Raw genomic sequence first — 23,423 nt, 5'->3', positions numbered from 1 at the left:
ATGGCATTGCCCAGGGGACATCCCCAGAGCGCCGTGCTCTGCAGCAATAGAGCGGCTGCCTGTGCTCCCAGGGCCGCTCCTCCTGGCAGCCTTTCGGGTTTGCTCGGCTGAGCACTTTGGCAAATCTCCTCGAGTTAGGACTCGCATGCCATAAGCCTCTCCAACGAGCAGCCCCAGGCCAAGGCCTGTGTGTGGGCAGAGGGAGCGCGTGCCGCGGGAGGCAGCATTAATCTGAGGTTCCATTTTTGTTCCCTCCTGGGGCAAAAGGAAAAAACAGGCTGTCCCACTCCATCCCCAAATCCAGCCCAGCTGCACCCAGCCCTGGGAATGAAGGGAGCTGGATCAGGACTGCCCGTGAGTCGTAGACTCTGGTGTAGGGAAACCCCGGTTCATAAGACGGGTGGACGTGGAGGAAGGAGGAGACTCCGTCCAGCAGAGACACACTTGGGCGCAGCCCAGTTTGGAGTCTGATGGACGTGGGCTCACCTGTGGGCAACTCTCGTTCACTCTATGGCCACGGACAAGTGACACTCTGGAGACCCAGCTTCTTTATCTGCAAAACGGAAGCAGCACGGCTTGGGGGATGATGTGTGTGAGGGTTTGGCCCAGAGCCCCACCAGCAGCCAGACAGCAGTGGCTGTCATCCCTCCAGGGTCCAGGGTTACCTGGGGGAGTAGGGCCTCTGCCCCTAAATGGGCCCCATTTCTGGTTGTGGAACTCACAGCAGGAGCAGAGGTGAGGACACTCCCGGTGTTAACCATCCGCCCAGAGGGAGAGCGTCAGTGGCCTTATGTGACCTTTGCCCTTTGTCTCTGTCTTTAGGAGGCACGCGGACCTCCAGTGGCCGGCTCCGGAGGCTTGGTGACCCCAGTGGCCCAGGTAGGTGGCTCGCTCCACCCAGGCCCCCGCTCACGGGCGTGTTTGTGCTGCGGCCCCTTCGTTCTTCTGGTCCAGGACCTGCCTCCCCACCTGGCCTCCCTGGATGAGTGGGGCCACTTGCCCGTTTCCCAGGGAGACGCTGTCTTTGACAGCTTTGGACTCAGGTGGCTTCTGGGCCTGTCGACGCTGCCCTGCTGGAGATGATCCTTGTGGGGGCAGAGTCAGCAACTGCCAGGCTCAGGGAGCAGGCCCGTGTGTGCGGGACAGAGGAGGGAACAGGAGATAGATAGGCTGGATGGTTTGGTTTGAGGTGCTGAGGGCACAGGTGCGCCATAGACAGGTGGCTTTGGCTGTGGGACTCTGGGTGCTTGCTGGTTCAGTATCCATGGGCTCCCTGCAACCCTGCAGGGTGGAAGACACTCCAGGATAGAGCAGATATGGCTGGTGTTATCTAGGAGGAAATAAGTGGGCCTCTGGCAGAGGTCACTGTGCTGTTCTTTCTGCTTTTTCCATGTGTTTGGAAATTTTCCACACTCACCAGTAGGGAGGGGAAACAGACGCACCCATCAGAGCTCTGGGGCTGGTCATCCAGGACAGGAGTTACAGCTCATAGGCTTGGAGGGACTCTGCCAACCACCGGGTACAGCCTGGGCAGGGGAGTGGGACAGAGAGGTCAGGGCTCTGCCTCCAGCCCTTGCCCCCCAGGACTGGGTCTGCGCGTCATCTTCTCTCCACTGGGTGTCCTCGATCTCCCCTGCCTTACCCCGGTGTGGCCATAAGTGCCACTGTTCCCAGGAGCCTACGTGGTTCTTGGCTGTCACTTGCACCGGCCAGGCTGGGTCAGGTGCCCATCTAGTGGCTTTTCTATTTGGAGAGGATGGTGGGTCACAGCAATGGATGAACTTACCTCCCCTAGGAGATGAGGAGCTCCGAGACGGGCAGAGATGGCGTGGTCATCTGTGCATATGTGCTGGGGGCCAACTGGGTGCCAGACCCCTGGCTGCCATCATGGTGGCAGACAGGCAGGGACTGTGCCTTCATGAATTAGCCATTCTAGAGGAGACAACGTTACCAAAGGACACAGACCCGGAGTCAAATCCACACAAATAGAGCACCTGTGGGCCAGGGCTGCCTTCAGAACCAGGTGAGACAGCCGTCCTGCCAGGACAAGGCACTCACGGAGGCAAGGCATGTGCCCATCTGCAGCCCCCACCTCCATGCTCTAGACTAGCCCCGTCTAATAGAACCTTCTGTGATGGTGGGTCTGTTCTGTACATCCCCACCCCGCCATCCTGTATGGTAGTCACTTGACCACCTGGGTCTACTGCACACTCGAAGTATAAATGTTTAAGTTTATTTCATTCACTCATTTACTTGCATAGAATTATTGATTTATTTTCAATGGATTTCCACTTATATCTGCATGTGGCTAGTGGCTCTGAAACGGAACAGTTCCAGACCACATCGGCTACCTGAGACCCCAGAATTCTACACCCAAAGCCTGCTTCTGATCCTGAGTTGGCTTCTGTGGGGACAGCACAGACCCCTCCTAAGTCCGCCCTCCAGAGGTGGATGCAGCGCCTGTGCACTGTGCACCACCAGGCCTGGAGGGGCGAGAGGGTGGCTTTTTACAGCACGTGGGAGTGGAGGGGATGGCGTGTACATGTGGGTGATGTGGGACCTTGTGTGGCTATGCGGGCTGCCGTGTCCACATGAGTGCATGTGAGGTCCCTTGTAGTACAGGATGGGACTGTATGTGGGGAGAGTGGGGTGACGCTCTGGCTGGAGGCCCCTGGGCAGCTGCATGATTTGGCGCCGTGGTTAAGAGGGGCCCCGCCTATTGCAGTCATGTTGGGCACTAGCCACTGGACAGCCCAGCCACTGCTGTGTTTCTGGGGAGCTTTTCTCAGGTTCCGCATCTGATCTGCCTCTCCATCTCCCTCCCTCTCATTGGCCAGCTTCTGGTGGAATGGGTGGGGAGGGTCCCCCAGTGCTTGTGGGGGTTGCATCTTGGGAGCCTGGCACCTGGGCTGCGTGGACACAGCCTCCCCCGGCGGTTGCTTCCCTCTGCTTAGACCGGCTGGTTCTGTGCCGTCAGCACTTGGCAGCCGCGATCACAGCTCAGCTTGGAAGCCTAAGGCATAATTTGCTGAAGCCCAAAGCTGCAAGCTGGTGATCTGGGTTTGCGTGGGACTGCCTGCTGACACACGGGGTCCTCCCTCTGTGGGCCTCTGTGGGCTCCGGCCTGAGACACCCTTTCCTCATCTTCTTGGCTTCTGTCTTTCTCACTGCCTCCCTGCTGCTGAGACCCTGGTCCAGGCAGGACTTCCTTCCTAGACGTCCCAGCATCTCAGGCCTCCCCACTTGACACTCCCCAGATGACTGTCTGCCATCCTGTCCTCCCAGCCCAACTTCTCTGTAGATCCACATCTGGCCAGTCTCCTACGTCTGGGACTCTTGCCCTCCCCAGAAGGACAAAGGCTCTTCTCGAGGCTGTGTTTGGGACTGGGCCAGGGATGACATTTCTGGCAAGAGCTTAAATGACACCATGATCAACCCTTTGGTCAGCTCACACACTTTGTCTCCTTTTTTTTTTTTTTAAAATGGAATTGTTAGAGCTACCAAAAAAAAAAAAAAAGTAAAGAATAAGATAACAAAACACCTGTGTACTGACTGTCCCGCTTAAGAAGTGAGACATTGCAGGTGTAGCCCAGCCCTGGGTGACCCTCTCCATCCCAGCCCTGCTCCCGCTGCAGTGCTCACCCCTGGATTGGGCAGGCATGTCTGTGCTGGGCAGTGGTGTGTTTGAGGAGCCTAGGTCTCCTCTTTTTTTTTTTTTTTTTTGAGATAGAGTCTCATTCTGTCGCCCAGACTGGAGTGCAGTGGCGCCATCTCGGCTCACCGCAACTTCTGCCTCCTGGGTTCAAGCAATTCTTCTGCCTCAACCTCCCCAGTAGCTGGGATTACAGGCACCCGCCACCATGCCTGGCTAATTTTTTTGTAGTTTTAGTAGACACAGGGTTTCATCGTGTTGGTCAGGCTGGTCTCAAACTCCTGACCTCAGGTGATCCACCTGCCTCGGCCTCCCAAAGTGCTGGGATTATAGGTGTGAGCCTGGTCTCCTCTTGAATACGGTTGTCAGCATCGTGTGTCTGAACAGCCTAGGTCTCTCTCCTCTTGAATGCCGTCATCAGCATCGTGTCCTCAGTGCCTGACTGGAGTCAGTGGCTGCCCTGCTTGTGCCCACAACCTGATGGCGTGGAGATTTATCCGTGTAGATCCACTTAGCCTTGGTTCATTTATTTTGGCAGCTAGCGAGTGTTCCTCCGTGTGGGGAGGCAGAGTTTGCCAGTCCCGTGGCCCACTGGTGACATCACCGAAGGTCTTCTGTTATTAGCGCTGCCGGAAACGTGTGTTTCCCCAGGTGGATTGGTTGGGCTGTGGGGACGCGCTCCTCAGCCCTTCTAGATGTTACCACTGCGCCCTTCCAAGTGGCCTTCTGGTAGGCTCTCCCATATTCGCCCATTTTCTGTGCCTCAGTCAGCCTCTCTGGGCAGCCGCCTCCCTGACTTTTGCCCTGGTTCCCACGGTGCACGGAGCATTTCATCTCAGTGGTGCCCGAGCTTCCTTCCCTCTGGCCCTCAGTCCCCGGCTGGGATCCCTGGAGCCAACTCCTCTGCCTGACATCCCGTGCCTCTGGGTCCTGCTCTTCCATCTTCCAATGCCTCTGGGGTGTGTGGCCTCGTCCCCAGTGCCCCCGTCATCCCTTCTGTCCTGGGTTGAACCGTGTCCCCCACAAACTCATGTCCACCAAAAACCTCAGAATGTGACCTGGGAGTTGGAAATGGGGTCTTTGCAGATGTAAGTAGTTAAGGATCTTGAGATGAGGCCATTCTGGATCAGGATGGACCCTAAATCCAACGACTGATGTCCTTAAAAGAAGCAGAGAGGCCACAGACGCACCGGTAAGAGCCACGCGAAGGCAGCAGTGGATGGTGCAGTGATGCAGCTCCAGGCCAGAAAGCGCCTGGGAAGAGGCAAGGAAGGACACCCCACCTCACCTCAGAGCCTTCCTAGGAGTGTGGCCTTGCTGACACCTTGATTTTGGACCTCTGGCCTCCAGCACTGGGAGAGAACCCGCTTCCAGTTTTTCAAGCCCCACAGCTGTGGTCCATTATGGCGGCCACAGGACACTGATGCACTTCCCTACCTGGCCGCTGTGGATGGGCCACCCCCGCCCGCAGGAAGTCTCCCTCAAGCACTCTAGGTGTCTCTGCCCTCACAGAGGACGCCTGCACAAGGAGGTGTGAAAAGGGCCCTGCAGGAACAGGGCCTGGGCTGGTGCTCGCTCCCTCCCTTCATCCTACGCCAGTTCCCACGCCTCTTCCGGAAGGAGTGCCTGGCCCCACCCGATGAATCAGAGCCCAACTCTCCTGACAATTGGCTGTCACTTATTTAACTGCCACCATCCCCAGGAGACAGAAAATGCCAGAGGGGTGGGGCCTGGGCAGTGCCTCCTCACTACTTCCCCAGGGTACTGTGCCACATTGCCTTGGTGCACAGAGTAGCTGCTCAAAGTGTGTCGGACAAACAGGTCCCCCATGCCCAGCCATGCAGACAGAAGTGTGCCACGTGGAGGGAGCTGGCTGTGGAAGAGACCACCAGCATCTTGGCTGCCCGAGGACCTTGCCCCTGGGCTCCTGTGGCACCCCTAGCTCGTTACTTCCTTTCTCACGCATAGCTACCCGCTCTTCCTCTATTTCTCTGATGTCAGCCTTGCCACCCACCCAGGTTCACAAGCAGGAAATCTCAGAGTTGATCTTGACCTCTGCCTCCCCAGCACCCCCAGGTCAACAGGTTGCCAAGATCTCATCAACTCACCCTCCACATACTGGCCCTTGGACAGGCTGCTCTGGTCATAGTCATGTCTTGGTTGGGCCTCTGTCATCCCTCCTTGGACCAGCGGGTGCCGTCCTCCCCACCCCTGTCCTGCTGTGGCTCCTTCCTATCCACAGCCAACATTTAGAGGACGATTACTGCTTCCCTCCTCTGTGCTGGGGACCCGGTGATAGGATCCCTCCACCCGATCATTTACAATAGACCTGGGCCTGGTCTTCTTACTTACAGAGCCCTTAGTTTCTGCCCCCAAGCCTCAAGTGTGGATTTGTGCTGCCGCCCAGCCTGACCCTGACACTGCTTTCCAGCCTGGAGCCCCCTGCTGCTTCTGCGCTCCTGGCTGTGAGTGCTCGGACCTCTCTGGATGGGTTGCCACTTGTCCTCTGGAAAGCAGGGCTTCCATGCTCCTGGACCCAGCTGGCTCAGGGTGACTTTGGGCCATCTTGTCACACCCCTTCTATCAGCTTGGCATTGGTTATTTCTGTGTCCGCCACAGCCTCGGACCAGAGCTGGGGCAGGATGCTCTCCTGGTGTGTGGCAGGCAGTCAGGAAATATTGCTGGACTGACCTTGATAGGAGATGCTTGGGAGAACTGGCCAAAAAACTAGCTTAAAATGCAAATATGGGCCTTCTTTTGCATTGGCTAAAGAGTAGCTTTTCTCTGTTTGCCTCCTGGATAAGAAATTGATGGTGAATGCAGTGTCTCCAGGGAGGAGAAGAAGGTGACAAAAAGGGTCTGTGTAACAGGGCAGGCACTAGGCATTTGTGACTATTTAAGTTTAAATTATTTAACATAAATGCGAAACTCTGTGCCTTCCTCGGTAGCCCTTCCACATCGCAAGCGTTCACTGCCACATGTGGCTGCCATATTGACCACAGCAGATACAGAACATTGACATCATTGCGGAAAGTTCTATGGGTGGTTTAGATCATCTTCATGTTGGATCTGCAAATTCATTGTTTATCCAGCGAACGGTTGCTGGGCACCTACTGAGCAGGCAGGATGAAAGACACCCGCTCTTGGGAGAGTTTTCTGTTGGCTGCAGAGAAGCTTAAACTCAGGGGGCCTGGGGCAAACTCTGCAAGGGGCCTTGGCCTCTGCACCCTCAGACTTCCCTCACTCTGCACAGGCAGTCGGGGGCCCCCTCTAGGAATGGAGCGCCAACTCTGGCTCCTGTCAGGCTACAGCCCGGACGGATGGCTGAGCACGAGGCTGTGAGAGTGGAACTGGGCCCGGCCGGGCTGCTTCTCCCCGTTGTCTTGGTTTCCTTCCACGCTGACCTGGAAGGACTCCTAAAGCAACAGGCCTGCCCAGGCGGTTTGCACCAGTAAACCCTGCAGCGGCCCCAAGGGCAGAGATAGCTGGATTGTATTTATTTAGGAACAGCCAAAGCTTGAGGCACAATAAAAAGTGGAGAAAGATTCCGGAGAGGAATGCAGCTGGCCTCAGCCCGGGAATCCGTCTTGCTTGGGAGGCTGTAGGCGGGCCAGGCTGGGGCCAGCCTGGAGGGTCTTGGCCGGCTCTGCTGGCAGGTACAGTAGCAGGGTCAGCAGGAGGGAGTCCGGGACGGAGCTCCTTCACTTTTAATTCAGGGAAGCAAACTTCAGTGGTTGTCTGAGAATGAGCAGGAAATGAATGGAAAAGTCTTTTTTTTTTTCTTTTTTCTTTTTAGGCAGGATCTTTCTCTGTCCCCCAGGCTGAAGTGCTGTGGCACAGTCATAGCTCACTGCAGCCTCGACCTGCCGGGCTCAAGGGATCCTCCCGCCTTAGCCTCCTAAGTAGCTGGGACTACAGTTGTGTGCCACCATGCCTGCCTAATTCTTAAAAGAAATGTCTTCAGGCTAGCCATGGTGACCCATGCCTGTAATACCAGTACTTTTGGAGCCAAGGTGGGAGGATCACTTGAGCTCAGGTGCTCCAGACCTGGGCAACATGGCGAGACCTTGTCTCGACTAAAAATACAAAAAGTTAGCTGGGCGTGGTGGTGCACCCCTGTAGTTCCAACTACTCTGGAAGCTGAGGCTACAGTGAGTTGTGATTACATCGCTGCCTTCCAACCTGGGCAAAGGGAGGAAGAAGGGGCCTTCAAAAAAAAACATTTTTTTTTTTGAGACAGAGTCTCACTCTGTTGCCCAGGCTGGAGGGCAGTGGCATGATCTCGGCTCACTGCAGCCTCTGCCTCCTGGGTTCAAGTGATTCTCCTGCCTCAGCCTCCCAAGTAGCTGGGATTACAGGTGTGAGCCACTGTGCCTAGACTCTTTTTTTGTAGAGATGGGATTTCTCTATGTTGCCCAGGCTGGTCTTGAACTCTTGGCCTCAAGTGATCCTCCCACTTCGGCCTCCCAAAGTGCTGGAATTACAGGTGTGAGCCACCACTCCCAGCAGGAAAAGTCACTTTTTAAAGCGAGAGGTTGTGCATCCTCTAGAGCTTGGTACTCGGCATGGAGGATTTACTGGAACTTGTGTTAGGTGAGGGGACATGGAAGATGGCAACAAATCCGAGCCCGGAGCGTCAGAAAGCATCCTTTCAGCCTGAGATGCCTTGTCTCCACCTCCGCGCAGGACCCTTCCCCAGTGTGTGCGCCTGGAGCAAGGTGGGGCCGATCCTATGAAGCCTCTTTCCCGAAGGCCCCTGCTGCCTACATCAGCGTCTCCTGGACCGCCTGCTCCTTTCCTGCATGGCTGGACCAGCCCCAGGTCCTCCTGGCCTGGTGTAGGGAGTACAGGCCACCCTGGGGAATGCCTGGTATGTGTCCCCTCCCCTCTGGGTACCAGGGGATGAAGCTGTGCTTCTTGGAGGGGAGCTAAGGCACTAGTGCCCGGGATGGTGCGCCTGGGGCAGCTGAACTGTACCCAGCTCCTACTGGGCCCCTATGGAGCCCAGATTGTTGTGAGACGGTGACCCGTACCTTTCACTTTTGTTTCACGTGGGAACAGGGGCTCAGTCTGCACACATACTCGGTTTGGAGCGTGAATTTCCATGGAGAAGGAAAATCTCTACTAAGAAGGCTCTGATGTCAGGATTGTCTGTGAGGCCTGGGCCATGTTCTGGGGCAAGACAGGAATGGAGGAGGCAACCAGGGAAGGCTTCCTAATGGAGGAGGCATTTGATAGCGTCTTGAAAAAGAAGCAGTTCCTAGGCCAAGCCAGAGAGTGAAGAATAACCACCTAACTTCTTTCTACAAGATGCCCCCAGGCTGAGGCAAAGCAGGTTGAGTGTGACACTTCCTTCCTTTCTGTGGGTTCTGGCCTTTCCGGAGCCCGGCCAGTGCCATTGGAGACAAAGTGGCCTTCGCTATTCCGTCCTGCCCTGCCAGGCCCCACTGTGCCTGCTGTGCCCTACTTCGCAATTAAGAGGAGCTGTGAACCAATGATGCTGATGTCACAAAAAAGTGGCCAAGGGTCTATGGGGGGTGAAGGACAGAGATGCCGCCCTGAGAACTGTCTGGAAGGGGCTTTTGGGTAACAGTGCCCACTCCAAGGTGTAGGCAGGCTGGGGTGACCGGGAGCTGGGCTCACAGGCTGGCACAACTACAGTTTCCCAAAGCCGTGGCCCTGAGGGCCCTTCCTTCCTGGGACAGCAACCTTTGGTCCAGTTTGGGAAAAGGTGGGTTAAACCAAGCCCGGCTCCCTCACTGCAGGATTACTCAGTGCGTTTAGTATGCAACTGTGCCTCTGAATCTAAGAGAGGACCACAGAAACCACTTCAGTGTTCCTCTGGAGGGAGGGACCACGGGGGATCCGCTGCAGGGGCTTGGGTCTGCGCTGGCCTGGTGAGGTGCCCCCTTAGCGCTTACACAGAGGCTGAGACACTGTGGGCAGTGAGAGGTTGGCCCCTCGCCTCCCCCACCCTCGGCTGGTCTTACCCCACCACCTCTGCACTCGCCTCCCAGCCGGCTCATGACTAACCCCTGCCTCTTCAGAGCCAATCGGTGCTGCCAGGGTTTCCATTTCAAGTGATCCCCTGCCCAGCCTAAATGTTTGGATTTTGAGGCACGGAGGGGAGATGGACCTCAAGCCAAACCATGCTGGGTGAAACTGAGGGTCAAGGCTGTGCTCAGCAAGCACTCCAGCCCTGGCCGTCAAACCCATAGTGTGCACAGCGTGCGGGAGGTGGCCGGGTGAATGCACTCGTCATAGTCCGGCCCCTCACTTGGGGCTGTTCCCAAGTTCCCACCGCCAGCCTGGCTGGGTCAGAGCCTGGTGGGGCCTTCCTGGGCTTCCCTGCCCCACAGCGGGAGTTTGTATGGAGAGTCTTGAGTGAGGTTAATGGGTGTTCTTCCTCTTTTTTTTTTTTGAGACAGAGTCTCACTCTTTTCACCCAGCCTGAGTTGCAGTAGCGCGATCATAGCTCACTGCAGCCTCAGACTCCTGGTTTCAAGCAATCCTTCCGCCTCAGCCTCCCAAAGTGCTGAGATTACAGGCACGTGCCACCTTGCCCAACTGGGGTTTCTGCTTTATACTTTTTCTCTTGTTGCTAAACTCAATACAACGAAAGATATTACATTTATAATCAGAAAAACCAACAAGAAATATTATTTCAAAATTGGAAAAGGGATTAAAGAAACAAACCAAGAAACCTCCATGATTCCTGCCGATCGGAGTCAGTGGTTATTAGTGGTTGGCTTAATACAATGTTTTAGGAAGAAATAGAATAACAGAAAGCAGCTCCAGTGAGCTGAGCCCTGGCTCTGTCTGTGCTGCTACATCAGTTTCCCACAGCTGCTGTAACGAGTGGCCACAAGCTGGCTGGGTCGCAACAACGCCCAGCCATCCTCTCACAGCTCTGCAAGCCACACGTCCGAGATCAGCATCACCAGGCTGAAATCAGGGTGTCCACTGGGCACAGCCCTCTGGAGGCTCTAGGGCAGGGGTTCCCACCCCTGTGTGTGTCCTATTAGGAACTGGCCTGCACAGCAGGAGGCGAGTGCCTGGCAAGCGAACGAAGCTTCATCCGTATTTACAGTCACTCCCCATTGCTTGCATTACTGCCCAAGCTCTGCCTTCTGTCTGATCAGCCATGGTGTTAGATTCTTATAGGAGCACGAACTGTATTGTGAACTGTGCATGTGAGGGATCTAGGTTGTGGGCTTCTTACGAGAATCTAATGCCTGATGATCTGTCGCTATCTCCCATCACTACCAAATGGGACCGTCTAGTTGCAGGAAAACAAGCTCAGGCTCCCTCTGATTCTATGTTATGGTGAATCGTATAATTATTTCAGTGTAATAATAATAGAAATAAAGTGCACAATGAGTACAGTGTGCTTGTGGCTGGGCGCGGTGGCTCACACCTGCAATCCCAGAGTGAAACTCTGTCTCAAAAAATAAAAAAATAAAGGCCAGGTGTGGTGGCTTACGCCTGTAATCCCAACACTTTGGGAGGCCAAGGCTGGCGGATCACGAGGTCAGGAGTTCAAGACCAGCCTGGCCAACATGGTGAAACCCCGTCTCTACTAAAAATACAAAAATTAGCCGGGTAGGGCAGCAGGCACCTGTAATCCCAGCTTCTTGGGAGGCTGAGGCAGAAGAATCACTTGAACCCAGGAGGCGGAGGTTGCAGTGAACTGAGTGCGCCACTGTACTCCAGCCTGGGCAGCAGAGTGAGACTCTGTCTCAATAAAATAAAAGAATAAATATAATGCACCTGAAACATCTTGAAACCATCTCCCCACTCCCTGGTCTGTGCAGAAATTGTCTTCCATGAAACCGATCCCTGGTGCCAAAAAGCCTGGGGGCTGCTGCCTTCATCACCTGCCCCTTCGAGCCTCTGGTGGCTGTGGGCGTCCCTGGGCTTGTGGTTGCGTGGCCCTTACCTTCAACACCAGCATCTTCATATCTCTTCGGGCCCCATCTCCACTTGACCATCCTTGTCTGTGTTGAATCTCCCGCTGCCCCCGTCTTGTGTGAGCACCGAGATTGCCTTTAGGGACCACCTGGGCCATCCACGTGTTCTCGCCACAGCAAGATCCGCAACTGAATCACAGATGCAAAGACCCTTGTTCCAAACAAGGTCCCATTTGCAGGTCTAGGGATTAGGACGTGCTATCCCTGGGGCCATTATTCAGCCTTCTCTAGTGCCCGTGATCCCTCCCTCCCTCCCCAGCCTCCCACCTCGGCTGAGATGCTGTCCCCATCTCCCTCACTGCCTGGCTGCCTGTGGGGCTGTCCTCCAGCCTCTTTAGGAGGAGGTGGTTGCTTGATGTCTCCCAGAAGGCTGGGAATGGTCCTCCCCACCCCACAGGAAGACGTCCTTTCTGCCAAAGGAGACTGCATTTCGGGTCCTGTCCCAGGCAGAGAGTGGACGGCACTGTGGCCTGAAGTGGGATTTCAGGGCCTTTGGCTCTGTCATCTAGCTGAGGGCTGTGCATGGGCCTCACCTGGTCACAGGTAACTCACCTGGCTCTGTGGGGCAGGGATTGTAAACTCAGAGGCCTGCGGGGTGTGTCGAGGTGGAGGGGTGCAAATATTGGAAATTTGCGTGGGGGCCTTGGGGAGCAGCGCAAACTGGAAACTGTTTTGTCTAAAGGGCAGAGCAGTCTTACACCAGCCCTGTGTGGCCAGGCAGGAAGGCTTCTGTGGTGTGGCCATGCGTCCTCCCTTTCTCAACAGAAGCTGACCATCTGGAGTTTTCAGAGAGATTGCCTGAGTTCTCAGCCTTGGCACGAACACACATTCTCTTTAAACAGGCTTGGGCCAACCGAACCGGCCTCTGTGTCTCAGGTTTGAATGAACCCTTGAGGTGAAGCTTAAAGACAGAGAGGATGCCCCCTTCCCCACCCAGGAACGCACACTGTAGGCCCCCACCTGGTCTGCTGAGCCCTTGGCCTCAGCATGGACACTGACCATGTGCTGGTGGGGACCCCCCAGGTAAGCAGCCTCTGAGGAACCCGGATGAACAGTGGGGAACAGCACTGATCCCCCAGTGGGGCCCCGAGTTCCCGGAGAGGAAGACTCGCTCCCTCCCAGGGGACGGCTGGAGACTTACTGACTCATGCGTGTGTGGTAGGAATCATCCAGGAAGTCCCCATCCCGTTCGCCTTCTGCTTGGGCGGGGACGGCAACTGCCTCTGTCACCACAGGCTAACAGGACAGAGCGGGGTGACTTCTCAGGGTTCCTCCTGGGCAGGTGCTCCAGAACCTTTTCTCAGCACGCTGGCCTGAGGCACGGCCGTTCCTCCCTCCCAGCCACGTTGGGGTGCGGGGTGAAGAAAGCCTGGGCTAGCCCAGGACAGAGGAAGGCACGCAGGAACTGGGCTTTTTAAACACTTAAACCCAAGGAAATCGTAGCATCGCGGGACAGGGAAAATGAAAGACTTTGGAAGTCGTCAGGAATTTGACTCTGTGAGTTGGTTTCCAAGAGTCTAAGTTAAGCATCTCCAAGTGGATATTAAAAAGGAGCAGCAAGCCTCAGGGCGGCGGGGGCTGGAGGAGGTGGAGAGAGGAGGCTGCCGGAAGCCGCACTCGGGACCTCTGCAGCCACCGACCAGACCGGGCGGCCAGGACTCTGGGACTCTCACAGGCAGACCCTGGGGGCTGCCGGACTCCTCAGGGCCCACCTCAGGCCCTCTCTCCTGCCTCCTCTTTTTGGATTTCTCTCCTTTGCTCCGTTTTTCCTCCCATTTTGAAGAGACAATGCTACTTCAGTTTGGAGCACAAACATATGATGAGCACATGGAAATGTGGTAATTCGGATGCATTCGTGATTGCAACAGATTGAAGAAATTAGACCAGACAAAGAGTGTTTTTAGAGGAGGAGGAGGAGGAGGAGGAGGAGGAGGAGGCTGAGAGAGGGAGGGCGACGGGGGTGAGAAAGGGGAGGCCGCCTCTGAGCGGGACGCCGGGACTCCCGCCGCTGCTAAATATATCCGTAGGAATGGAGAGGGACCGGATCTCAGGTAGGCAGATAGCCCCGTCCCCATCGGCCGCCCCCCAACTGCCCTGGACTCGGGGCTTTATTTATGCTTGGGGGGAATAAGCATGCAAGGGGCGCTTTTGCTCATTTTTCACAGAAATATTTCTTTTCTTTTTGACGGTTCCAAGCTCGTGGGATGAATGCCGTCTCAGAAGCTGAGCTCTCCTGAGTCTGGCTTGTATTTAAACTCGGCTCTCCTCTCTCCTGGCTACTTCTCTTTCATTTTCCAGTGTGCCACTCTTGCATGTCATGGCCACTCTCAACGCTCAGGCTGTTGGCACTGAAACCTGGGGAGGGCATGGCGGACCTGCCCCCCTGGCTCGGGTCTGGGGCGGTGGCGCTTGGACCTGGCCAGTGGTTTGTTTGTCCACTGTGTGGTTTGTGTTTTGCCTCCAGCCAAAGTCTGTCTTCAAGGCTGCCTCGGTCTCCTACCTAAAATAGCATTTCTGTGCCTTCCCGGCAGTTGATTATAGAGGGGGAAGCTCCCGGCGCTCAGAGGAGCCCGGCGTGTGTGTGTGCGTGTGCACGTGTGCATGTGTGCGTGTGTGTGTGCATGTGTGTGTGTGTGTCCATGCACGCTGGCAGCCCCCTTGCAGCAGGCACAGACCCATCGGGGTGTGAACTGGCAAATGAAGAGAAAGGGGCTTCCCGTGCCTTTAGTTCACCCCAGCTTTCCAGGCCCTCCCTCCCAGGCCCAGCCTCCTTGGTCTCTTCACTCACGTGCGGTGCTGTGGCTGCCATCGCACGTGGCCAGCGCCGTCATTGGTAATTAGCAGTGATGACGGTTTCTGCTGCCCATGCCGCCCTCTGAGCCCAGGGCTGGGAGATATGGGGTGGTTGAACCACACTCCAGGCTTTGGGTATTCTGAAGTGACCTATGGGCCATGGAGCAGGGGTCGCTAAGAGTGTCAACCCCTAAGTGCCTTGGGCCCTGGTCTGTTGGTTGCCCCTATGTGTGTGTTGGGGGGTCCCTGGGAGGCCTGAGAGAGGGAGGCCCATCTCGGTGACTCCTCTATAGGATGCGCAGTCCCCTCCACCGCTGCTCCCAGGGCCACATCTTGATGTGATGTTGGGACTGGTGGAGCGGGTGTGTGTTGTGCCACTGAGCACACCCAGTCGGGCACAGCAGGCGGACCTCAGGAGGGGGCCAGGGGAGACGGGCAGAAGGCTGGGGCGGCAGTGAAACCGCATCTTATCTGTTTGAGCTCGGGGGTTCAGGCCTGCTGGGATGGGTGGTTGTGGAGCCCAGTGTCCTGCTCTCGGCCCAGCAGGAGCTGCAGGGCAGGGAGCCCTGAGAGGGGCCTTCATCGGGCCTGCACAGTGGAGCCGTCCTCGGAGTGACCACCCCACCAGACCACAGTGGGTCCCCTGCCTCCTTGGCCACCAGCCCTGGGAGGACGTCGTCACTTCACCCGCCTGGCTGGCAGGGGCCTCGGGGAGCCTCGGGTTCGGCCTTCATTTTATAGATGATCCAGCCAAGGCCCAGATGGGTGACCAGCAGGGGATGTGAGAGCTGGGCAGAGAGGCGTGGGTTTAGGGGGTGGTGCTCCCTGGGGAGCTGGAACTGATGGCACCCTCCCAGGCTCACCAAACAAGCTTTTCATGAACTGAACAAAACACTCTTTGAAAGCAGTCAGCGCTGTGCCCCAGAGACCACTCTGATCCCTGCTGCCCTTGGCCAAGGACAGCACAGCCAGGGATGAAGCGGGGACCTCCCCTCGGGCTGTGCCTTGATGAAAGATGCTTTCTACAAAATCCCATTCAGATGTGTTTTCATGTAAGAAAACGTACATTTTAAAAAACTCAGTTGTAAACTGGCCGCCTTCCGAATGAACACGAGAATCCCCGAGCTGTTTCCCTAACGAGGTTCTCGTCCTGGGCAAACTTTAGCACTGGTCTTTAATTGTCACTGAACTCCTGAACAGTCCCTGGGGAAGTGAGTTCCTTCCTGTCCCTGCTGGGTGGCCTTGAGCAAGCCACTTGGCAGCTCTGGGCCGCAGTTCCGTAATCTGCAATGTGAGGGATGGGAGCAGCCGGGCCCCCAGGCAGCGCCCCCTCCTCCTCACGGGCTTCTGCGCGTGTCCTGAGTTTTGTGGGCACTTCTTCCCTCGCTGAGGGGCTCTTCCTCTTCGCAGGGTGTGGCTCAGGCCACTTTGTCAGGCTGCAAGCTACTGTGAGAGCTGCTCCGATTCCCACGCGTGTTCTGGCCTGAGGAGGAGCGTGGGGAGGATGCTGTGCCTATGTGACAGAGGCCTGCCCGGCAGACGCCGGCCCGCTGGCTTCCAGACTGCCCCACTGGGCTGGTGTGTGAGGCGTGTCCAGCTCAGGCTGCCCTATAGCTGCCCAGAAAGGGTTTGTGGGAGGGGGTAGTCCTACCCTGGTGAGTCCATGGTGGTCTGCCGGCCCCAGGGAAGGCTTAGGAGCCCCAAGACCTGCCCTCTTGTCCCTCCGTTGTCCCTCTGTCGGCAGTGCCTGGCTCCGGTCTGGTTTCTCACAGGGGCCTGGGTACTCTCCCGCCCTCCCTGAGGCCTGCGGCCTTCCCCTGGGAAGGTGCTGGAGGGTTCGTCAGCCGGGCCAGCGTGAGTCACGCAGCGGTGACTGGCCGCTGAGGCATGGAAGGCCACTCCTTCCAGCCAAGGGTCGGAGCTTTTTTTTATTCTGGACCGGCTTTGTGGCTTTTACAAATTAAGCAGTTTTATCTTGTTCCAAGAGCTTGTATTTCAGCAGGGAGAGAGTCTCCAAGAAGGGAACTTTCCACTGGGGAGCTCCGTTGGGCTGGGAGGCTAGGAACAGGCCACGAGGGAGAGCTGCAGGAAGAGGGCGTGGACGTCTGTGCGTGGTCATGAATGCAGGCCCAGGGTCCTGGAGGGGCTCAGCCACGCTGTTGCTGGACGTCTGTCCCCACCAGGGTCCACCCGATGCAGTATGGCACAGGGTAAAGCCCAGCTCCTCTTAGGGGTTTCCTGGGTCACCAGTGGGCAGGGAGCCGAGGCCCCCTGGAGGGCGGTACCTCAGCCCTCACCCCTCCCTCCTGTCCCTCGCTCTGCTGTCCCTGATGGCCTCTGCCGTCCCCTGGGAGGTCCTACCCCTGGACACGGGGTGCTATCCGGTCTCAACCTCTCCAGTTCTGCTTTTTCATCTCCGATGTGAGAGGCCTGGCCTGACGCACTCTGCACCCACTTCCTGCCCAGCCCTGTGGGAACTCTGGTCCCTGTAGTGGTTTCCTGGGGCTGCCATCACCAAGTGCCACAAACTGGGTGTCTCAAAACACCAGACATTTCTTGTCTCGCCATTCTGGAGGCCAGAAGTCCGAAATCACGGCATCAGCAGGCCTGGTTCCTTCCGGAGGCTCCGAGGGGGAGCCTGCTTCTTGCCTCTGGCAGCTTCTGGCGGCTCCCGCAACCCTTGGCGTTCCTTGGCTCGTGGCCATATCACTCAATCTCTGCCTCTGTTGTCATGGGGCCTCCTTCTGTGCCCCAAATCTCCCTCTGTCTGTCTCTTATAAGGACAGTCTTTCTCGGATTTAGGGCCCACTGGGTAATCCAAGATGGTCGCATCTCAAGATCCTTAATTTCATAATGTCTGCAAAGACCCTTTTTCCAAATAGGCCGTGTTCATAGGCTCTGGGTGGATGTAAATTTTAGGGGCCACCTTTCATCCCCCTGTTGTCCCCGTGTGTCTGGATGCACAGAATGGTTCCATGTCCCAGAGCCCTCGCTGGCCCCCTCTGGCCCTTTGGGGTGGCCGGCGGCCTTTTCCACTCGTTCCTGTGCTCCTGGTGAGGTGTCGGGGTCCGGCAGCCTCTGTGGGAATTCTGGGGGCAGCACAGAGCCGGCCCCTCCCCACCAGGGATCTTCCTACCTGCCTGGAGCTCATGGTTGTGAGGGGGGGGTCTCTCCTTGTGGTTTTGATTTGCATTTCCCCAATGCTTAGTGATGTTAAGCATCTCTTCGCGTTTATTGCTCATTTGCACATCTTCTTGCAGAAATGTCTGTTCAAGTCCTTTCCCTGTGTTTGATTTGGATGATTGTTTTTGTTGTTGCTGAGTGTTAGGAGATCTGTAGATTAATATCCAGATACTCATCCTGTATCTGAGCGACGATTTGCTGCCATTCCATGGATTGCCTTCCCACCACGTTGTTAGTGCCCTTTGATATGCAGTTTTTTGTTTTTTGTTTTTTGTTTTGAGATAGAGTCTCACTCTGTTCTCCAGGCTGGAGTGCAGTGGTGTGATCTTGGGTCACTGCAACCTCCACCTCCTTGGTTCCAGAGATTCTCCTGCCTCAGCCTCCTGAGTAGTTGGGATTACAGGTGCCCACCACCAAGCCCAGCTAATTTTTGTATTTTTAGTAGAGACAGGGTTTCACCATGTTGGCCAAGTTGGTCTCGAACTCCTGACCTCAAGTGATCCGCCCGTCTCGGCCTCCCAGAGTGCTGGAATTACAGGCGTGAGTCACCACACCCAACCTGATATACAAATGTTCTAAACTTTGATAATGTTCCACTTTATCTATTTGTTCTTCTGTTGCCTGTGCTTTTGGCGCCATAACCAAGAAATCATTGCCAAATGCAACGTCATGAAGCTTTTCCCCTGTGTTTTCTTCTAAGAGTTTTGTGGTTTTAGCTCTTGAGTTCAGGTCTTTGATGCAGGTTGAGTTGATTTTTGCATGCGGTGTAAGGGCTGGTGCAGCCTCATGCTCTGGGCTCTTGATTCGCTTCTCTTCTTTTCTCACGCCCAGCTGGTTCTGCTGGGTGGCGGGGAGGAGTGGGGAAGTCCCGGGCTGGGCCTGCTCTATCATCCCCTCTCAGGCCAGCCAGGGAGTCTCAGCTCCTGCCCAGGACCTGGCTGGACATGCGCCCTACTGGAAAAGCCTGGGCCGCCTTTCTAGGCTGATGGCAGGGCCAGCCCGAGGTGTCCTGAGGCCTGCCCTGCAGACATGCCCCTCATTCTCGGTGGTGTGGCTGCCCGGCCTGCGTGTGAGACCAGCTGTCTGTGCTTCAGGGTGTGGAGGCTGAGTGTTTCCAGCCTGTCCCCTTGCTTGGCTCTCCCTCTGGGGATGCCCCTGCAGCTCATTCTCTGCCTCCGCTTCTGCCATCTGTGCCTTTGTCTGCTTCCTGTTTGAGGTGGTCATCCCTGCTGCCGCCCCTCATGATCTGGACAGAAGTCTCCGTCCTGAAGCCACCACCCAAACCCCTGTGCCTCAGACCCCTCCTACCCACCATACATGGGTTCCACTGTGACCCACTCAGCAGCTGATGAAGCTTCCCTTGGGGGCTCTCCTAGCAACGGGGAGCTGGCCTGAGGCCTGGCCTCAGTCCCTAAGTGGAAGTGGGGCGTGAGGGTGTCAGCCTTTTTCTGCTGCCTGGTGCTCTAGGGGTTGGCTTGTCACTCCTGGAAGCACTTGCCATCCTTACACAGCACCCCACACCCTCCTCCCTGCCTCCTACCCCTTCTTCCAAGGGGTCATCTCTGCTTCCCTCCCCACCCAACCTCACCCACGTGGTCCGCCCAGCAGCCTTTGAACCCCAACATGACACAACAAACCTCCCTTGCTGGTCACTCATTCATTCATTCAGCATTGGGTGCTCCCTGTGGACTTGGTGCTGGGGACTGATGGAGGGCAAACCAGACACAGTCCTTGCCCTCATGGGACTGCACCAGTGCAAGACCACATCAGTACATGTGAAACATGGGAAGTGACAGGAGTGACAAAGGGGACTAGTGGCAGGACAGGACTAGTGGCAGGTCAGGAGGACTGCCCTGGGGGGAGACCTTCAGGCTGAGCACAGAAGGGTGAGGAGTAAACCAGGCTCAAACCTGGCAGGCAGCGGGGATCACTGCAGGCAACAGGCAATGTGTTCAAAGGCCCTGGGGCATGGGGGGCTGAGGCCCGCAGCAGGGCAGGAAGGGAGGCTGTGGTTGAAAGAGAATGACTGTCATGTTGTGAAATATACATTTGGTTTTCATCTCCATTTCCTGGCATACAACTCCTAAAATCTTTGGAATCTCCAAAGTGGTGTCTTTTTGAATGCCCATGATTGACAGACCAGCTGGCAGCCCTTAACCAGCTTCAGGATGGGGGCGGGTCCCAGGGAAGACTGGGTAGAATTACAAGGTTGAGACTTTCAGCCCCACCCTCCAACCTCCAGGTAGGCAAGAGGGGCTGAAGGTTAAGCTGATCATCAGTGGCCAGTGATTGAATCAATCATGCCGTCGTGATGAAGCCTCTGTAAACACTCAGAAGGAGGGGGTTCGGGGAGCTTCTGGAGCATGTGGAGGCTCCTGGAGGGTGGAGCGCCTGGGGAGGGCATGGAAGCTGTGCGTCCCTCCCCCATACCTTTCTCTACACCTCTCTTCATCTGTATCCTTTGTAATATCCTTTATAATAAACCAGTAAATTCCATGAGCCCCAGGAACATGTGTAAAAGAAAAAAAAGAATAATCCATAGCTGTTCTAGCGAGTTAATCCTACCAGCACCGGCCTTCCTCTGCCAACCTTATCTCTGGCAATGCCCCCCCTCTCCTGGGCCACTGGGACCCCCCCCGCCCCACCACCCCTCCTGTGGTGGTCTTGCTGGCTGCTGTCCTCAGGTTAGTTTATTTTTACCCGGCCTGCTTCCACCAGGGGCTGAGGCCTCCCTGCTCACTCCAGCTTCCTGGCCCATCTCTTGCTCTGGGCTCCCCGTCCACACCAGGTGGCCAGAGCTTCTGAAGCCATTCGCCGTGTGCCCCTGCCTGGCCCCACGCATCCCACATGGTGCTCCCCAGGGTCTCCCACTGGCAAGGGCATTGGCATGGGTTCTGGGGCTGCCTTGGTTCAAGCCCACCCTGACTGGGGGCCTGAGGGTCCCTGAGGGGATCCCGAAGGCCAGGGCAGGCAAGGCTGGCATGATCTGGGCGGTGGAGGCTGGGCATGGGAGGGGGTCGTGGGTGGGGAGATTCCTCTTAACCAGCGGCCCACGTTTGGAGACTGATTTGGGCTCCAGGCTACGCCTTGAAATTGGGACAGAGAGTGGCACAGATCTCAGCCCGGGAGCCTCCCTCTGCCTGTGGACGCCCTCGTACCTCCATCCACGGAGCCACCCTCCTCTTTTTTTTTTCTAAATGGGGAAACTCTGACTTGAGCACTGAATAAACAACACTCCCTCGAAATCAGCGAAGAGGCACTGGCTCTGAAACTTTGCCATGAAAACTTGAACATGCTCTTGGACCGATTTGCTGGAACAGACGGGTGTGTTGGGGCTGCGGTGGCAGGAGGCGTCCCCATGCCCAGGGCGTCCCTGTGCCCAGGGTTTCCCTGTGCCCAGGGTGTCCCCATGCCCAGGGCGTCCCCATGCCCAGGCACCGCCTCTCCCCACTTTCCTAATCTCCCTCCACCAACAGGTGTCAGCTCTGAAATGCCTGCTGTGTGTGTCCTTTGGTTGAGTTCATCTTGTGATCTTAAGTTCCTGTTAGACACAGCCAGGCTGCTTTAGTTCTTCTGGTGAATATTTATTGTTGTTGTTGTTGTTTGATACGGTTTCTTACTCTGTCGCCCAGGCTGGAGTACAATGGCGAGATCTCGGCTCACTGCAACCTCCGCCTCCCACGTTCAAGCGATTCTCCTGCCTCAGCCTCTCAAATAGCTGGGATGACAGGCGCCCGCCACCATGCCTGGTTAATTTTTGTATTTTTAGTAGAGATGGGGTTTCACCATGTTGGTCAGGCTGGTCCCAATCTCCTGACCTCAAGTGATCTACCCAGCTCGGCCTCCCAAAGTGCTGGGATTATAGGCATGAGCCACCACACCTGGCCTATCTGGTGAATGTTTATTGGGGCCTACTATGTGCAGGCCCTCTCTTAGGTGCTTGGCCTGTAATGAGGAGCAACAAAGACACAGTCGCTGATCTCTTGTTACTTACAGTCGGAACCGAGAGTCAGGCAGCCCACCAATGAGCAAATCCATAGATGGTTTTAGACGAGGGCTGTGAAGATGCTGAGAACAGGTTGCTAGGGGTGCATATTTGTGTGTGTAGGGGGGATTAATGGAAGCCCTTCCTCAGTGGTAACACTGAGTTGAAGCTCTAATGACCAGAAGGACCCGGCCAGGCCAAAATCCAAGGGAAGAGCAACCCAGCAAAGGGAACGGCAGGTGTGAAGGGCCCGAGGTCGGAGCCTGGGGAAGGTGGGAGTGGCTGGAGAGTGTTGTCAGAGACGGCAGCGGTGACACCAGTGAGACAGGCAGGGCCAGGTTGTGCCAGGCCTTGGAGGCCCTGGCGAGGGCTTGATTTTATTCTCACTATGGTGGGACCTCAGTGCCCTGTGGCTGCTGCGAATGGCTGGTGGCAGGCAGGGAGGCCTGCTAGAGGGGAGGCTGCTGCAGGCCCTGCAGTTGGAGAGGGAGGATCAGGATCTCTTTGGAGAGGAAGTTGCAGAGGGAGGATCTCTTCGATTGCTGGAGGGACCCACCTGCCTGGCTTCCCCATCAGCATCCAGCAGAGGCCACTCGGACCCCCTCCTGTTGATGTGGGCTCTGAGCCATCACCTCACAGCTCCTGAGTTTTGGGGCTGCTCTTGGCAATGGCGTGGGCTCAGCCAGGCTCTCGGGCAGCCTTTCCTGGATTCTTCCTCTGTCCTCCCCTGGGCAGTGTTTCTGTTTACCTGGAGAGGATGGGTGGGACTTGGGGACAACAGGGATTCAAAGAAGTCAGGAGTGGGGGCACCTGTGCAGTTGGTTAAAGCCTAAAGCCTCGTGTCGGGAGCCCTGCTTGCCTCTCAGAGAGCACGTGGCTTGACCATCCCAGGGACTGGGGGAGAGGCACGGCCATGCCTGTCTGGCAGCAGAAGGGAACCCCCAGGCCTGGGCCTCTCCGTTCTGTGGCCTCGTCTTTCCTCGGGGTTGCACCGTCTCCCTCGCTGTCCCCGCCGCTCCAGTGCTCATGTGGCTGGTGGCCCTGTCTGGGCTTGGTCTCTCGAAGTCCGCCCTGCCCAGCCCCACACAGCCTGTCCCTCCAGCTGGGAATCAGAGCTCCCCTGGAGTTCCAGGCAGCAGATTCGCGGCGGTGATACAGGGCTCTCAGCCACGCTGGCGGGTCCTGCTGCTCTCAGGGGGATGGGTGTTGCTATTGACAAAGATTCAAGCACTACAGCTTCAGACTGGGGACAGTGGCTCATGCCTGCAATCCCAGAACTTCGGGAGGCCGAGGCAGGAGCATCAGTTGAACCCAGGAGTTCCAGACCAGGCTGGGCAACGTAGCAAGGCTTTGTCTTAATAAAAAATAAAATAATAATAAAAAGAACTACAGCTTCAGAATGATTGGCTTCAGCATGTTTATAAAGTCAAGGGTCTTCAGTGTCCTGGGCCGATGTCGCTGCGTCCGAGGGAGAGAGGAAGAGGCTGGGGTGATGGGCATGGCGGCTTGTGCTCCCCCTGGGGTAGGTGGTCTTGGACTGTGCCTCTGATGTGTTTTTCGTGGCGGGGCAGTGTCCACTGACGACTGGATGTTGAGATGTGGGTGGGGGAGGTTCTGAAGCATTGGGCATTTCTTGTGCACTGGTGCCCCGAGATTGCCAGAGGGGACCCGCCCAGCCTGGTCAGGGAGGCACGTGGCTGGGAGGAAGGGGAGAGGAACCCGGTTGCAGAAAGCCTTTCCTCCAGCAGGTGGCGCCGCAAGCTCTCGAGAGTCCAGCTCCTGCGGGGTTTGCATTTTCACTGAACTCATGGGAAGCGGCTGCCTGGGTGTAGTTTCCGCC

General features: G+C 56.5%; 1 protein-coding gene across 3 annotated transcripts in view; it reads left to right on the top strand.

Moving 5' to 3' along the window:
- The window catches only part of SEPTIN9 (septin 9), a 213,131-nt gene that overhangs the window by 24,650 nt on the left and 165,058 nt on the right, over nucleotides 1-23,423 (top strand). For 2 of the 3 annotated variants that reach the window (XM_008011593.3, XM_008011599.3), the window contains exon 2: nucleotides 823-879. In XM_008011593.3, coding sequence (XP_008009784.1) covers nucleotides 823-879 — 57 coding nt within the window. Of the gene's footprint in view, nucleotides 1-822; nucleotides 880-12,835; nucleotides 13,674-23,423 lie in introns of those variants that run through there. The other variant, XM_008011597.3, reaches the window with a different exon arrangement.

This window comes from Chlorocebus sabaeus, chromosome 16 (assembly GCF_047675955.1).
Source record: "Chlorocebus sabaeus isolate Y175 chromosome 16, mChlSab1.0.hap1, whole genome shotgun sequence".
NCBI classification, from domain to species: domain Eukaryota; kingdom Metazoa; phylum Chordata; class Mammalia; order Primates; family Cercopithecidae; genus Chlorocebus; species Chlorocebus sabaeus.
Note: the sequence above shows the minus strand (reverse complement) of the source record. Positions and strands in the feature narration are given on the sequence as shown.